General features: G+C 50.0%; 4 protein-coding genes across 4 annotated transcripts; 2 read left to right on the top strand and 2 right to left on the bottom strand.

Annotated features, from left to right (window-relative positions):
* Positions 1–937: 937 nt before the first annotated feature.
* GUITHDRAFT_100524 (hypothetical protein) lies at positions 938–5,194 on the top strand (the record flags this gene model as incomplete). Its single annotated transcript, XM_005840461.1, has 9 exons — positions 938–3,867; positions 3,970–4,006; positions 4,080–4,143; positions 4,194–4,303; positions 4,348–4,529; positions 4,619–4,705; positions 4,748–4,859; positions 5,015–5,131; positions 5,177–5,194. The coding sequence occupies 9 exons, from the start codon at positions 938–940 to the stop codon at positions 5,192–5,194; spliced, it is 3,657 nt and encodes a 1,218-aa protein (XP_005840518.1).
* On the bottom strand, positions 5,183–7,630 carry GUITHDRAFT_150212 (hypothetical protein). Its single transcript, XM_005840460.1, has 20 exons — positions 7,596–7,630; positions 7,449–7,548; positions 7,353–7,406; positions 7,234–7,302; positions 7,101–7,181; positions 6,998–7,056; positions 6,841–6,946; positions 6,720–6,797; positions 6,534–6,582; positions 6,418–6,475; positions 6,348–6,371; positions 6,241–6,303; positions 6,146–6,197; positions 5,999–6,069; positions 5,887–5,949; positions 5,795–5,840; positions 5,677–5,745; positions 5,569–5,634; positions 5,413–5,519; positions 5,183–5,372 (listed from the first exon to the last, which is right to left on the bottom strand). The coding sequence occupies exons 1-20, from the start codon at positions 7,607–7,609 to the stop codon at positions 5,354–5,356; spliced, it is 1,248 nt and encodes a 415-aa protein (XP_005840517.1). The 5' UTR covers positions 7,610–7,630; the 3' UTR covers positions 5,183–5,353.
* A 2,533-nt stretch (positions 7,631–10,163) lies between these two features.
* Positions 10,164–12,741, bottom strand: GUITHDRAFT_100522 (HSP70-like protein; the record flags this gene model as incomplete). Its single annotated transcript, XM_005840459.1, has 11 exons — positions 10,164–10,386; positions 10,527–10,588; positions 10,640–10,681; positions 10,953–11,062; positions 11,108–11,162; positions 11,213–11,266; positions 11,316–11,378; positions 11,435–11,509; positions 11,560–11,616; positions 11,678–11,732; positions 12,068–12,741. The coding sequence occupies 11 exons, from the start codon at positions 12,739–12,741 to the stop codon at positions 10,164–10,166; spliced, it is 1,470 nt and encodes a 489-aa protein (XP_005840516.1).
* Positions 12,742–14,152: 1,411 nt separating this feature from the next.
* On the top strand, positions 14,153–15,470 carry GUITHDRAFT_132651 (hypothetical protein; the record flags this gene model as incomplete). The annotated part of the gene is made up of 7 exons (XM_005840458.1): positions 14,153–14,171; positions 14,578–14,701; positions 14,755–14,808; positions 15,005–15,069; positions 15,112–15,145; positions 15,166–15,245; positions 15,292–15,470. 7 exons carry the CDS (start codon positions 14,153–14,155, stop codon positions 15,468–15,470), a joined length of 555 nt encoding a protein of 184 aa, XP_005840515.1.
* Between the last annotated feature and the right edge of the window lie 520 nt (positions 15,471–15,990).

Raw genomic sequence — 15,990 nt, 5'->3', positions numbered from 1 at the left:
TACGATGGTCCTGTCCTGACTTATGTTGTGAAACGGCCTGTACAAAGACTTCTTTTCTTCCCTTCCCATGTTCTCCCTAGTCTCTGCTTTACTCTCCTTAACCTACCATGCCCTCGACGTCCTGCCCCTGCCCTCACTACTTCTCGCCTTTGCCACTTGCCAGGCTGCATTGGCGGGGTAACTGCGGGAGGGGGGGGGAGATGTTTTATGTGGGGTAGGGTGGGCCCCCTACTACCCCCCATGGCCCCTCAAAGTGTCAGAGTTTTAGATCACCTAAATATTTGAAGGGGTCAGGGTAGTATAAAAACTTCCGGGTTCAGAGGGTTTCAACTAGACACTTGCAGGCCTTTTCTCCTTGTGTGATGCGTCGCAAAGTACCTGAAGCTTTACTCAATCAAAGTACCCTCCCCCAAAGTTCTAACCCTTTCATGTATCAAAACCCTTTAAAACTATTTTTAAAGATTTATTACTTTTAGACCGTACTCTTAGGGTCGGCACTCCGGGGGCCAGCGCCGGAGCCTTTTCGGCAGTTGAGTCGCGGCAATAGATTATTACTCAAATTTAAGCAAGTAGTAGTTCTGTTTTAACTTAACTTTTTGAGTAAAGATTTGCTAACTTCTATGACACGGACCGTTTGACTGCTGCACAAGTGTAACTGAAATATAACCGCTGCCATAGTGAAGACAGTGTTTTAGTCTTGCAATGGCTCGGCAGTGCCAACGGCGTTCGGTCCGGCCTGGACCGTCGCAATGCACGGTCGCCGTGCCGCGTACCATCATGGCCCCTAGCCTGTCATCAGTGATGATCACACGCGCATCATAGGATGCGACCTCCTTAGGGGAAGAGGAGCATCCCACATGCTCACAGTCAGCAACTGAGGCCCTAAGAGGGGCGCGTTGAGCTCCGGAAGCTTCAGAGCGAGGTTTGTGTTGAGGTGATGCCCGAGCCTCTCGTTGCTAGAAACCCTCTCTCCCGTCGCCTGCGTCTGCTGGACCCTCTAAAAGGAGCTCGCGATCCCGCCCTGCAGGCGTCGGATAGCAGCGCCAAGTCACTTCCTTCATCTCTGCGCCTCCACCTCCACCCAAGATTGCAGGCGACTGGTTCTTTGCTGCCGCAGCCGCAGACTGCAAGAGTAGCACCCAATGAAGCCGCTGAGCTTGAGGGTTCGAGCGACATGGCGACGATTCATGACATTTACCCGATCATATTGCAATCAGCAGTTGATACGGAAACATGTTCTGCCATAGAAAGAGTTCTGTCGGCCGCAAAACAAATAGCTTCATGCAAGAGTGCGACGCTCTTTCTGATTGAGAAGGATGAAAAGAACAACGCAATGCTACGGGTCAAAGGGAGAAGAGGCGACAACGGCTTGTTTCCATGCCAAGGCTTGGCTGGCGCATGTATCAACGAGAAGCGAGCCATCATCAGCAATCGCCCGCACCATGACTCAAGGTTTGATGCGCTTGTTGATTGGGCACCATCTCCAGGAGTGAAGACGATTGCCTGCGTTCCTGTGTACACAATCTTAGGAAAGCTTGTGGGCGTGCTTCAGGTTGCCAACAAAGTTGTCGGAGGATTCACGAGCATGGATATGACCTGTTTGGATCTGCTGGGGAGACAGGCCACTGTCACCTTAGAGTTGTGCAACAAGTTTGAACGAATCGATTCTCAAAACCGAAAGCTGACAACCATCATTAACAGATTCATTGAGCTTGCCAAATGCTCAGATCTTGTCGAACTAGTCCACGCCACCGGCGTTGTCTGCAAAGAAGTCTGTGATGCTGAGAAAGCCAATTGCTTCATCATAGATAACGAGAACATGGACCTGTGCACATGGTCAAAATCTACAGAATCCAAGACAGAAACGTTTAAGGAGAGCAGAATTCCTCTTAAAGGAATCTTTGAGCAAGTTCTGTCTTCATCGACCAATTTCAATTCTTCCCTTAGAATCGAGAACGCGTCGGTAAGTGCGAGACAGCATCTTGGATCTTTATACTGCCCTGTCTCCCACCACTCTAGAGCTGTGGGCTTCTTGCAAGTGAGAAACTGCAAACACGTAAAATTCACCGACAACGATCGAAACAATCTGGAGCTCGTCGGCAACATGGCGGGTGCCCTGCACTACAACTTGATGAAGATGAATCCAGCTGCAAGCCAAGAGCTTCAATCAGCGTGGGAGGATGTCGATGCAGCAGAGCGAAGCATCAACTCCTTTGTTACTGCAGTTGCACAGTGCCGCCACTGCTTCTTGCTCATTCTAGATTCGGAGTCATCGCTCCTTTGGACGAAACGACTAGACAGCAACGGAAACTACATCTATTTTGAAGCCGATAGCTTTCCGTTTTCACACACTCTTCAAAACCAAGGCTCTCTCAACTTTCCATCTGAAACAAAGGACAGACTTTCGGAGAAACAAGTGTTGAAGCTCAAAACGATCTCTAAACTTTTGTGTCCGAACGAAACAATGGAAGCACTCATGACGATAGCACTGCAGGCCTACGGTAAGACCGTTGGGGTTGTCTTGGCCATCAAGTGCGAAGAAAAGCACTCGAGGTTTGATCCTTGGGTCCTCGAAACTGTTAAGATCATGTCAAACTCTTGGGGCCTGAAACTTCAACACATTTTGGAAAAGGAAAGGGCTTCCACAACTTACGATCACTTTTCAGCTGCCATTTCAGCAATTGGCGATTTGTATCACATGGATCATGTATTGAATTGCTACTTTGAAATCGGAAAGCTTGCGGAAAAGCTGTTTGCATTTGAAAGATGTTGGTTCTTCAGGATCCAAGGGAATGGCACACTGTCCGTCAAGCTGCACCCGGACGAAGAACCAAAGAGTGTTGAGCTTTCGGAGGCAGGAATTGCTGGGCGAGCATTTGAGAGTAAGACATACCAGATGAGTCTCAATGTGCATCAGGACAGCAGGCATAGTTACTACCTGAGTATCCTGACCAAGTTTGAAGTCAATAACCTCATCTGTGTTCCTGTCTTTTCAGTTGAATCTGAATCCTCCATGATCGGCATCTTACAGCTCATGAACAAGCGAGGAATAGGCTCTAAGATCAATCAATCTGACGTGACAAAAGTTGAGCAGTTCTCGACCCTTGCGGCAACGCTGGTGCAGAACGCCATGACTAGGAGTGAGTTGAAAGCTGTGAGGAATCGACTCGACTACCAAGTGGACAAGCAGAACTTTATTGTCGAGCAGGCGTCAAAGGTCCATGATCTGTCGCAGTTTGACTCGCTGAATCTTGTCAACGAGATCAAGGCGATGATCCGGTCTACCTTCGGTCCCGTGGAGTGTGTGCTGTTCATGGCAGGACATGGAGGAAGCGCCATGTACGAGCTCAAGGACGACGTCGCTGCTCTCTCCTACTCTGAGGCAGCCTCGGGCATCGCGGGCCATGTCATCAAGACAGGAAGCCTTGTCTTTCACACCCTCGATCACAGCAGCGAGCACTTTGACCCCGCGGTGGATCAGCGAAGCGTCAGGTCAGCCAGCGCCATCCTGTGCGCGCCCCTCGTGCATGGGCAGCGACAGATTGGCTGCATCCAAGTGATCAGCAGGAGCGCGGACGGAGAGAGACGGATCTTCTTGCAGGACGCGCAGCTCCTGCTGCAGCTGGGCAAGCACATCGCGTGTGCCATCCTCAACAACGTCTTGCTCTCGAAAGTTTACGCGTCGGTGAACTTGACAGACCCGGTCAACTTCGAGTCCGACCTGGACCAGCAGCTTGTCAAGTACGGGACGATCGTTCGCGACATCGTCAAAGCCGAACGTGCCAACGTGTTTGTGCGGGAAGGCGGCATGGCGACAGCGATCGATGAGTTCACAGGAAGAAGAATCTTGTTGAGGTCAGACCAAGGGTTCGTCGGCCTGTGCTGCATGACGTCGCAAACGTTGATCGTGAACAACCTCTTACAGGCATGCGGACGTCAATGAAGTCGCAGTGACTGACTGCCCTGCAGGACCCTCGCTTTCAGCCCTCCTTCGACCAACGCGAAGGTCTGAAGCTCTCAAACGCCATCTATGTTCCTGTCATGAACAAGTACCACTCCATCCCTCTGTTCTTAGCCAGCTCACTTTCTTCAAAAGCAAACAGCAAGCATCATTGATCATAGAGATCTTGAACAAGCAATCTGGTTCAGTCTTGCTGAATGATATGCTTGAATCTGATCAAGTGACATGTCAGGAGCATTTGATGGCACGGATGAGATTGTTTCAAAGATGATAGGAAAGAAGATCTCAGAGTCTTTGGCATATCTCAATCATCAAAAACAGCTCAACGATGCAAGGCGGCAGGTGAATCGAAAGCTCCTCCTCGCTGGCCTCACTCATGTTCCCAGACTCTCTCCATGCTCATGTCGTCGCGCTTTCTCTACTCCAGCAGTGGCAGCATTGAAGTCTTGCTGTCTAGCGCCATCTCTCAGATTTCCTCGGTGATGTCAGCGAAAATTAGGATGTACATAGCCATCTTTGATGAGAACAACCTGGTCACTGACTCCTGGAGATGCTTCGAGCATGGAGGGTAACTAGTCACCTTGCATTTCATCTTTCTCATTCACTTCCTCTTCCTCTTCCTCTTCCTCTTCCTCTTCTTCCTCACATTCTCGGCAGGACTTCCACCATCGTGCCCATCGCAGGCATCGCAGGCTCATGTTTCCGCAAGGTGTCTCCAGTCATCGTTCAAGACTCGGGCTTGCAGTGAGTCGGCGAGGTGATTTCACGTCTGACTTGTCATCGCAGAGACCAATGTCAGGGCGATCAAAATGCGCTTGGAAGCGAGTCGAGCATTGTTCGGGATGTCGGGCCCGCCTGTGTCTACATGTGCCATCCTCTTATGGACAACTCTCTCTTGGTAGTTCTCCCACCTTGCTCCTTTAGAATTACCACCAGCACCTCCATGTCTCCCTCCACCACCACCACCTCTTCCTCCTCATCCTCCTCCTCGCCTTCGTCTTCCTCCCCCTCCAGCTCTTCTTCACTACACTCCATCTCACATTCGACTCGCAGCGACCTATTGGAGTCGTCGAGATGCGCAGAAACCTTGAGACGTCCTCATCAAAGGAGTTCACCAAGCTCGAGGAAGACCTCGCGTTCCACATCGCTACTATCCTCGTCGACTCAATGGTGCAAAGAGCTTGCTGATTTATCGAAGCTCCTGATACTCCACAGGTTTTCCACACCAAGTGAGCTGTGTATTGATAAACACAAGCAGCAAGCAGAAGAGCCGTCTGCCATAGACCGCTCACAACAAACACAAGAAAGAATTAACAAGCGCAAGAAAGAATTAACAAGCGCAAGAAAGAATTAACAAGCACAAGAAAGAATTAAACAGCTGTCTCTATCACTTCAGTAGATCTGCTTGCTCCTGCTTGCGGTCAGCCATGGCGCGACACTCTCAGCAGCACCTCAGCTTGGAGCTCAGCTTGTTGAAGAACGACTTCCTCGTCGTCATGTCCTGGATGCACGACGGGGTGCCGGGGAACTTGGTCGCGCTGCCTCCCTGCTTCTCCCACTGGCCAGAAGTCAGGCTCCAGACAAGCAGGACAGACCGAGACAAGCACCGCTAGGTCCTCCTGGTACATCTTGACCGCTACCTCTACGTCGTTGTTGGCAAGCGAGAGGTACGCCTGCAAGCTCCAGTCATGCCTGTCGCCCATCATCGCCTTCACCTTCGCCTCCTCCTGCGACGTTGCGCCTAGTGCACACATACGGCGATGAAGATGAGATAGGAGGCGATCCTGCAGCGGCAGACTTGACGAGCAATGCAGGACAGGCAGACGGAGCTACCTTGACGCCCTCAGCATCGGCGGCTTCGAGGGTTTCCAGCACATTGCTCACACCAAGTCAGGACCAGCAGGAGAAGGTGAGTGGGGGCTCACTTGACCCGTGTTCCGCACGATCGAACGTCCTTGGGCTTCCGCTTGATGCACTTTCCCGATTCGCTAGAGGAGCAGTCATGACATGGTGGCTGCGATACCTCGCCCTCCTGACCTCGGCGGGATGAGCAGAGTGCTGTACTGGACGATAGAGAATCCGAGGACGCCATTCACCTCCTTGATCCTCTGGGAGTTGAAATCAGAGAACTAGAAGGAAAGACAGGAGGAGGAGGAGGAGGAGGAGGAGGAGGAGGAGGATCACCTGTGTCGAGACTCCGTACTTGAGAGAAAGCCCTTGAATCGTGTCGGAAGGTCTGCAGCCGACATTCATCACGAGCATTCTTCCACCAATCTTACCGGACGTAATGAACAATATTCCCGTGCTCGTCCATCTCATACTCTCCGTTTCCAGGAAGCCGCCTGGTGGTTTCTCAGAAACACCGACGAGTGTCAGCTCGCCTTACCGCTGCATGCAAGTCTCGAGGCTCCTGCAGACGGAAGTTAGAGGCAGGACGATAAGGCAGAGGAGCTGACGGGTAGATGCTCTTAGAGTCCTCCTCCGAGGCTTCTTGTAGATTCTTCTCGGCCTCAACTGTGCAATCGATGAGCAGAAGCACACGATCGACTTGCAGGAGGTCAGCAAAACGCACCTAGTCTTCGCTCAAGCTCTGCACTAGCCTCAGACGTCGGACCCTCGTTCTGTTCGCAGATCATGCCGAGTCATGTCAAGGAGGGGGGGACTGACTAAGGAAGAGATGTGGAAGGGAAAGAGTGCAGAGGGGCAGGAAAGCAGTCACTGGGGCAAGCAGGACGATCATGGTCTATCCGCTTCGCACCTGAGAGAATGCAAGAAGCAAGGCAGTAGTGGCAGGGTCCTCAGTATGGTAGGGAAGCCTTTTGCATCCCAGCGCAGACTAGTCAAACTCGTTAGAAACGGTTGGGAGGAGGAAATTCAACCTCCGAGATCTGTCTGCAGCACGACCATCCCGTCCTAACCCCCGTGGCTACAGTGACTCCGCTCCGTCGATAGACTCCTGGATGGAACTGACAGCAAACTTGTCTGCTGAGATTAAAGACTTAGAAAGTTCAGAGGGAATGTCGAGATTCAATTTACCTGTGCTTGTAGTTGGGATCTTCAATGACACATGCATCATGAACGCTCTGGTCCGCAGCCTAAACAAGCTTCAAAACCACCGCAGCCACACAAGTCAGTACACCTTCGCTTCTACTGCATTGTCGGAGGCTGAGAACCAAGATTCGCAATTGACGCATTTCACTTTCATCCCTTGAGGCACTTTCTGTACATGCAGGTAAACAAGCAACATTTTTTCAGCGCAAGAGCGTCTCGACCAGAGGTGTGCTCCACCCAACTTCAAAGAGATGTTTTTCCATCGAGCGTATCTTATTCAGCTCATGAGGCTGCAATCGAGATCATGAGTGAATCATGTCTAGAAAAACATCAGCACTACATCTGGGAATGGCAGCGCAAGTGTAGCATTCTCATCTGCGGCGCAGGGAATGGCCTACGACCTGTCAATGCAGCTCCTTCACACAGAGATGATTACCTCAACAGAACGCTGGTCGGAATGCCAGCTCGATTGAACGTATTCGTCACCTAGCAAAGGAGTTGCAAGGGACGTCTGCACTTGCCGTGGAGACAACAAACTGCCATGAAGCATCAGCATATCGCTGATTGATGTATAAATTCTCACCTCTGAGCAACCATGAGTGTTTGTACGTAGAGCCTGCAGGGTGATGATAGTCACTGCTTGACATAACCTTTCATGTGACAGTGTGCGGGATGTTGTTTACAAAGGGAGTCTAACACAAACTAGAAAAATTCTAAAGCCGATAGCGAGTATTTGACTCGATAGCATGGCGGTTGAGTCAAGCAATGGTTGAGTGCGAGAGGGGATGGTGTCATCAAAGTGAAAGAAAAATCAAAGTGAAGTAGAGCAGGAAAAAGTTCAGGGTAAATCAAGCATTGATGGGCCAGAGTGTTGAAGACATCTCAAGAGCATGTTGAAACACAGCAGGAGAGAGGACGCAGACGCAAGTGCCGCGTATAACAGCATAGCCATCGGCCACAACTTGACACGAGCCGCAAGAGAGCAGCGTCAGGTACAGAAGCAAGCCCATCCCAGACAGCTGCATGGAAGCGCACTTTGTATGCGAGGAATATTTTTATAAAATAGAATGTAGTGATTTAAAGTAATATTCAATATTCAATATTCAATGTATACAAGTATTATATATTGTAAATACTATCAAAATAATTCATATGCAACTATTACCTAGATGTTGTACACATTTCTACATATTTTAGAGGTTTTATTTCTATATAGTTTTAGGTAAAGCTAGAGGCCCGCCGACACTGACCGGCCCGGCTGAGCAACCCGGACCGGCGGACCGGCGGACCGTCCGTGACGGCGTTCCGAGTTCAAGGGTCCGAGCCGTGAGTCGGAACTCAGAACTGCCGACGGACCCGCCGGGTGACCGTCGGACCGTGTCCGATCGGACTCGCGGCGCGGTCGGGCACCGTGACAGTGACGGTGGGCGGCCCGCGGTTAAGTCAAGTTCGGTGGCCGCTGAGATTGTCCAATCAGTCAACCGAGGAGTCCCGCGGCCACGGCGCCCGGGCCGGCCCCGGGCCCCGGATCCGATCGGCCCGGCCTACTACGCGGCCTGGCAGGTGCGCCGCACCGTCCGTCCGCGGCGACGGTACACGCGGCGCTTACTCTCGGCCGGCCGCCCCGGCCGAGGTTTTAAAAAATAACTCACGGCCACGCGGCCTCACTGGGCTGATGCTTTACTCAAGGTTAAGTTAAAAATCAGTACCGTAGTACGGTACGAGGACTATCAGGAGAGGCGAGGGGGCGCGGCTTGACCCTGGTGATACTCGTCACTAAAATCTCAACTTGTGACGGTCCAATTGAATCTTGCAGTGACCGTCGGACTACTAAACTTTAACCCAAGCTAAACCTAAGCTAAACCCAAGCTAAACTTCAATAATAGCGCCTTGAAGAAGAGCACCTTTGATATCTGGGGCCAATTCGCCCCCTTCTCCCTTTCTTCTGCGACACTTTTGTCATCTCTAGTACCCACCTATATCGCTGGAGTATTCATACCCCTACCCCCCTAGCTACCAGGATAAAATAATCAGCTCACCACACCCAGCATCACCCCACCCACTCTCTTAAAAGATACTTTGTCCGACTACCCCTCGGTCTTTACAGGCGACGTGTTCAATTTAAAACCATGTTTTTGTGGTAAACAGTCACGAGGAAGTCGTGATCTGAGCCCTATCTGTATCGAAAATGACTTATTTCGTCAATGTGGAGGACGCATGAAGATTCGAAACGTTTCAATGTCTGATGTGTTCGCTCAGTTTTCAACTCCTGTCAGCAGCCCCCGGTTTGGGCCCACCCTATATGGGCGCATACCCTATTTTCAACGCTTAAAATGACCCCTCCTTTCATTGCATTTGCCCTAAAGGCCTTTTGCAAGCGGCAGACAGGATACAAAGTGCACTGAGCGAGGCAGAGGTCAAGGAACTAGAAGGGAGGGGAACCAGGGAGAAGCTTGCGTGCACAACAAAGCAGACGAACTCATTCGTCTGCAATTCATAAACAATCATTACGATCATCGCCAGTCGAAGGAGGGCTCATAGTATCATTGAGAGCCTTTCCACAGAAATGTCCACACTACAGATATCTTCATGCATGTTCGAAAAGCGCGGCAAGTGCCTGTCTAGATCTTCGTCTTGTACCAAAATTGCAGACATGTGTGTCCGATCTGGCTTGAAGGTGAAGAATCATCCAGCAGGACTCGAGGTGGAAGAACCGATTGATTGTGATGTCTTCAACGACTACACTTCCATTTTCATCTTCAAACAATTGCAAAGGAGTAGAAAACATGGTAACGAAATCGCTCCATCCTGCTACGCTTCGTCTATCACTTCAGAGGGAATGATTGTAGTTGACGGCGGATACCGGTTGGTTCGATTCATGTTTCAAGATCCAGATTCGCCCTCGATCGATCAAGCCGGCAACTTTGTGAGGCATTGAAGAGTCACCTGCTTGGATACGATTGCATGTGTATAGCAAATTCAGAGAATATGCTGCTCAGATCTATCGAGATCTTGTGCTAGCTGTGTATATGTATATTCTTAGTTCTATCGTTTACAGTAAACACCTAAAGAAGGCCTCTCGTTTTGCTTCTATTATCTCTATTGATTTTCTATACAAGGCGGAGGCCTAGAGCCTCTTAAGAACATTTTTTTAAGAACAACTTCTGTCAGCTCCTCGAGGGTCGTCTCCTTCCCATCGCAGAAGCGATTCCTTGAAGAAAGGGTCCAGCAGCTTGTTCTCGAGCACCTGGTTGACGTCACGTCGCAAGGGTGCCATCTTAGGAGAAGTCACGTACTTGAAGCTCTCGATCTCCGAGATCCACGTGCAGCTGCTCTTGCGCAAACCGGAGAAGAACCTCGTCATGCTTGATGAGCTGAGATCTTGTCAGAAGTTGAAAAGATCGCATGGTTGTTGACCTGACGGATTTGCTGCCATCTCCTGTGTCTCGAGAGACGTTTCCACCACTTTGTTATTAAGAGGTTCGCTTGAACCTGCTCGGCATTGTCGACGCACCCGCCCTTCTCACCCAGAGGTCCATCATGGACGGCACGTTCTAATGATTCGCTGCTTTGAGACTGCACAGCACAAAGTGAACAACTATTGGCATTCGAAGAACCGAAGGACACCTCATTTAGTTCAGTCTCCTTCAAGATGTGCTGGAGTGCAGACTGGACGAATCAATTTCAAACATGCTGCATTTCCACACTCTCCTCTACTTGCCTGCCTTTTGTTGTCACACAAGGTGAAGATTGCGTCACGAACATCTTCTTCGAACTTGTGAAGTCTTCGATCACATTCATTAAAGGCTCTCCAGTGCGACTCCTTCCAAATCAGAGAGGCTAAAACTGCAGGAGACAAGTCAAGGTAGGATGAGGATGCCTAGAAGCAGGCGCCTGATCCGATTGAAACACTGTTCTCTCTGTGAAGTGTTTTGTCAACCGAGAGGATTCGTCCAGGCTTTCTCTGATCTTTCCCGACTGCACTCTCATGCCGCCCCTCCAAATTGTCTACGTCCTCATCGCTGGCTGAGGCCCAAAGTCTCTCAACACCTTGAGGAAATAGTGAGGAAAGAAGGGTGAACGCAGAAAACTCACTAGATTCTATCAGCGGAACTCTCGAGCTACCACCCAGCAGGATGATCCTCCCCCCCTGGCGATGTGCTCAGCCATTCATCTTTCCAAAGACTTTCCTTGATTTACCTCGTCAGGAAAATTCTCAATTTGTCCAATCAGGTCCTTCACATGAAGAACAACCTGACACAAATTTATCCGAAAAATCCAGTGCTCTGCTAAAAACATTTACCTGCTCAGCAACATCACTAGTTATCTCCATGAACTGACACTTTGAAAGCTCAATTGAGACATCCTGCAAAAATATGTCATCTTCATGGTTCGTCAGAGCAGCAGGTAACTTGTTTGTACCTTTCCCATAATGTTTTCGGACTCAATCTCTACCATGTCTGCAACTGTGAGATCGCGAACCGCCGGCCCGACAGCCTTTGCACCAAGTGACTGCACAGCTCTTGCTACATCAGCATCGTCTTCACCTTTCTTATTTTGAACTTGGCAGTAGCACTATCCATGAAGGGAAAATTCAGTTGGCTCTGATCAAAGTCAGCCGCAGTCGTGAACGAAAGGCTCGCTAACTGAAATCCATTCCATCACTTTGTTCTCGATGTCAACTCCTCCCAGACTTGGGCAAGTCTTCGTTGCAAGCAATCTGTGACGACGGTAGTGAACAGATTGAAAGAGAAAGAACGCTCAAACGAGCAAGTACTTGATAAATCAAAAAACAGTACAAGTCACAGACATGTCAAAAAGATTAAGTGTGCTAGTTGAATAATTGCCTCACCACATGAATAGCACAACCACCGTCATTACTTCATCATCGTCCATATAGTCACTATTGACACAAACACTACTAAAAACCGCCTCCATCACGATCCTACGATCTGATGATGATCTTCGTCATCATCATCGGCTTGATTATCTTCTCGATCACAAATGCTATCTCCATCTCCGTCATCCATCATTATCCTCATCATCATCACATACCTGATCTTTCCAGCAACAACTTCGTACGCAGCGCACGTGAGTTTGCCACCTCCAAGATCCAAGATGATGAAGGGAGCTACATTCTCCTTCTCCTCTTGCTGCGCTGCAAAAAGTATGGCAGGGCCCAAGGAGCAAGGCACCAAGGTGACAGCGACTTCGTTGAGTTCGCTTCTCCTCGTGAAGCCGCATGCATCGATAGCCTTCTGTGCGGCTCGTGCACACGTCTCCCTTGCTTCTGTTGTGAGAGCGTCGGGGACAGGCAGGATGATTCCTTTCAGCTCCTCGTCGGTGAGCGAAGGAACTTCGGCCAACACAGCGGTCAAGAACTCCTGCAGAACTTCTTCCATGGAGACCTCGTCCTGCCCTACGAGGTAGCTGCTGCGACTGCCTTCAACCTTGAGTGTGTAGCTGCTGTACTTGTCTTGGCTCGTCTTCCCCATGCTGTCCGCCAAAAGGATACGGGGAAAGTCCCTGAGGACCCTCCCGCAGTTCCTCGCAGGTCGAGTGAGCGCGGCACGTCCATAGCGATTGGCAGGAGGCTCGTGATAGAGCACTGACAGGATGCTCTTTTCTCCCAGAGGCTCAAGATGGCGAGGCCACGAGCGCGCCTTGTCCATCAGAGCCAGGCGGGTTTGAGAGGACCCGACGTCGATGCTCAGCATTGCGACTGCCATGCGCTCACTGTTGCGCCTGTCAGTCAAGCATCCGCCATCACCACCTGGTCAATGCCCTGATGAGCCAGTAGCATGCTCCTTGCTCCTCCTCTCCTTCCCGTCCCCTCCTGGTGAGAAGCTGCTGGCATACCTCGCATCTGGCGCGTTCAACCACCACCCTACCCCCTGTTTCTACCCTGTGTGCTTGTCCAAGGGGTGGGTGAGAGTTTCTAGCAAAGGATCTCATGGGTCATGGGGTTTGGGGGAGGGAGGAAACGACGGGAGGACAAGGGCGAGGGGGCGAGAGGAAGGGAGCAGGATGAAGCAGCGGGCGAGGGGATGCAGAGCAGAGGAGCAGAGGAGCAGAGGCATGTGAGATGAGATGAGGAAGGCATGTATGTGAGCTAAAGACAGGCAGAGAATCTTCCAGGAAAGCGATGAGATGTTTGATCAATTAGGATCTCCATGTGTGAATCAAACTGGGAAAATAACTGAGGCAAGACCCCTGATTAAATTCAAAATTCGTGTTGCTGATAGCAAAGAAACCCGTCTTCAATCGTTGTCATCAGCTCAAGATCAATTGGCTTCAATTTGCCTTATCTTCTTGTGATGACTGGTGAGATTCTGAAGTTAAGCCAAGTGTTGTTGACGCAACTCCTGATCTAACGCAGAGCTTTAATTCGTACCCTGGACGCTGCTTACTAATTTCAGCAGGCCCCGCTAAGTTGTTAATCGCTTTCCCCCTTTTTCCCGTCACGCACCGCATGAAGTCGAGCAAACAGCGAAGACTATGAAAGTTGAAGACATTGTCATGTGCATATGAATGAGAACTGGAGGTGTTGGGAGTTGCGACAAGTTGATCTTCATGGCTGCCGTCGCGGTTGGGCTTCAGGCCTGGCCTGCATACAGACTTGTGGTTTCGATTTTTTGTTTCTTTTTGTTTTGAAAAAAACAACTGTAAAAGAATGCTTCCACCCTACCCCCCTGGGATACTAGTTTGTGACAACCCCTGCTCCAGGCAGCGTCCCATAAAACGAGTGTCATGGAGGAATGAGGGAGAAATGGAACGAGGGGCAGCAGATGAGAGGGAGGGTAACAACATGTGACTGAGCGATGTCAAGGGAGGGTCACAACATGTGACTGAGCGATGTCAAGGGAGGGTAACATGTGACTGAGCGATGTCAAGGGAGGGTAACATGTGACTGAGCGATGTCAAGGGAGGGTCACAACATGTGACTGAGCGATGTCAAGGGAGGGTAACAACATGTGACTGAGCGATGTCAAGGGAGGGTAACATGTGACTGAGCGATGTCAAGGGAAGATGGTCGAGAAACAGGACTGGCAGGAGGTAGGACGTTGGGGAGCTAGACGAATTAGCCTTGGAGGCAGATAGAACAGAAGGACAGAAGTGAGAGGGAGCTGAGCGTTCAGGATGCTGACGTGGCTGGAAGGTGCCAGTCCTTAGAGCTGAGATGATGATGATGATGATGATGATGATGATGATGATGATAAGGAGGAGGAGGAGGAGGAGTCAAACACTGACGCGAAGGCTCAGGGGAACTTGACGGAGGAGGAAACCAGGGCTGATGGTCAAGCTGACGAAGAGAGCGAGCTGAGAGTAGCGACATAGTTGCTGAGAAGCTCGTGGTTGATTGTTTGTAGGGAAGCTCCTACCCCCATGCTTCCTTCAACTTCTTCTATTATATTTACGCTCGGTCTGGCTGTGACTTGTTCTTATCCTGTGCGCTCCTTCATTATTTCCCCTGTGTCGCCAACGAGACCGTCACTCGGCTATTCGGGGAAACTCGCGCCATGTGAGCAACGTTTGCGACGCCATCAAGTTTGACGAGCCTGCAGGTCATCTGAGAAGCTCTTATCCATGGAAGCTGGCGCGCATGAGAGCCGAGGTCAAGACGAGCGAGACTTCAAAAATTACGCCAGTGGAGTACAAAGACAGCTGGCTTGATCGAAAGCTGCAAAGGTAAAGCAAAATCATCTCATACCTTTCAATCTCTGATGTGTTGTTCCCTGCAGTTACATGGAGTACCGCATCACTCGTGTTCTTCAGAACTCTGCAGATGGTGACAGGTAGCAAACACTCGTCATCGCTCCATCTCAAGTTTACATCTTATAGATCCGAGCGTGAGCGAGAGTCAAAGCATGAGGGTGACTTGAAGGGTGCGAAGGAATATGACAAGATGATTGAATCTGCTGGGCGACTAGCGAGAAGAAAAGGGTTGATCCTCTTGTGTTTCATGGTGACAGTCGATTGAACGTTTCGTAGCTCGCAAACCCAAGAATTGACTTTGAGGTTGTTGAGAGATTCTTTCCCTTCTTGGTTCCCTCGAGGTGATTTCATTGATTTCTGTTGCTCTTGTGACCTCACCGCAGCATTCGGATCCTTTCTTCGCTTGTTTCCCCTCTGGTTTGATGCTCGTCATGCAGCTGTAGCAGTCAAGATATGATTGAGCGTAGATTGATTTATGTGAAGGTGTCAACAGTCTTCTTGACCCGCTGGTTAGTTGGTGAGAACACAGATGGTATGATGAAACCTTTTGATATCATGGGAAGGTGAAAGCAAGGTTGTCGACGTAGACCAAGATTTGCTGGATCCTGTGCAAGAGGTCTTCCATTGGCCTTCCCTTTTCCTCTCTTTAGCGTTTGCTTCTAGGGCAAAGAAAAGTGGGGAAACGACCCTGTCGGCTGGGTTCCTGGATTCCTGGTGGGAGGAAACTGGCGGAAGGAGGTGAGAAAGGCAAGCAAGACATATTTTTTGCTGAGAATGAACAGAAGGGAGCTGGCCAAGGGGTGCAAATAACTCGATGTCGAGTTCTAGAGCAAACCAATTGCGTATCAGTCTGCTGCAATGTCTGCAAGGTTCCAACTCAGGTGAATGGAAGAATGCAGAGGAAAGCAAACTCATGATGCAGTAGAATTTCTTCACCAACGACATTGGACTACCACTTACGATGATTCCTGACTATGAAACTCTTGGCTGCAGTACACAAAGATTTTGATTCTTCACTTTGGTTGACGATTTCGCAGCGTTTGTGTTTGGAGCAACTCCCCCACCGCTCGAGGATGATGAAGGTGAGAAAAGCATTGCGTGCTGATGATGATCAACATTTATTTCTTATGTCCACAGCGTTCAAACATCCATGCATGAAGCTTTGTTCCTTGAATACTCGCGCGAAATCGGATCAGGTGTATGATTCATATTTTTCATCTTGGATCTCACTCTTGTGAAACACAGGAAGCGGGTCTAGACAT

The sequence above is a fragment of the Guillardia theta genome (assembly GCF_000315625.1).
Source record: "Guillardia theta CCMP2712 unplaced genomic scaffold GUITHscaffold_5, whole genome shotgun sequence".
Classification (NCBI taxonomy): domain Eukaryota; class Cryptophyceae; order Pyrenomonadales; family Geminigeraceae; genus Guillardia; species Guillardia theta.
Note: the sequence above shows the minus strand (reverse complement) of the source record. Positions and strands in the feature narration are given on the sequence as shown.

Bases quoted from the DNA above. Each gene is read 5' to 3' on its own strand.
- GUITHDRAFT_150212 (XM_005840460.1), bottom strand. The intron at 7,182-7,233 runs GTCGAGACGCTC...CTGCATGTACAG, and splicing joins TTGGGTGGAGCACACCTCTG to AAAGTGCCTCAAGGGATGAA. The intron at 6,070-6,145 runs GTGATCCTCCTC...TTCAACTCCCAG, and splicing joins AGTACGGAGTCTCGACACAG to AGGATCAAGGAGGTGAATGG.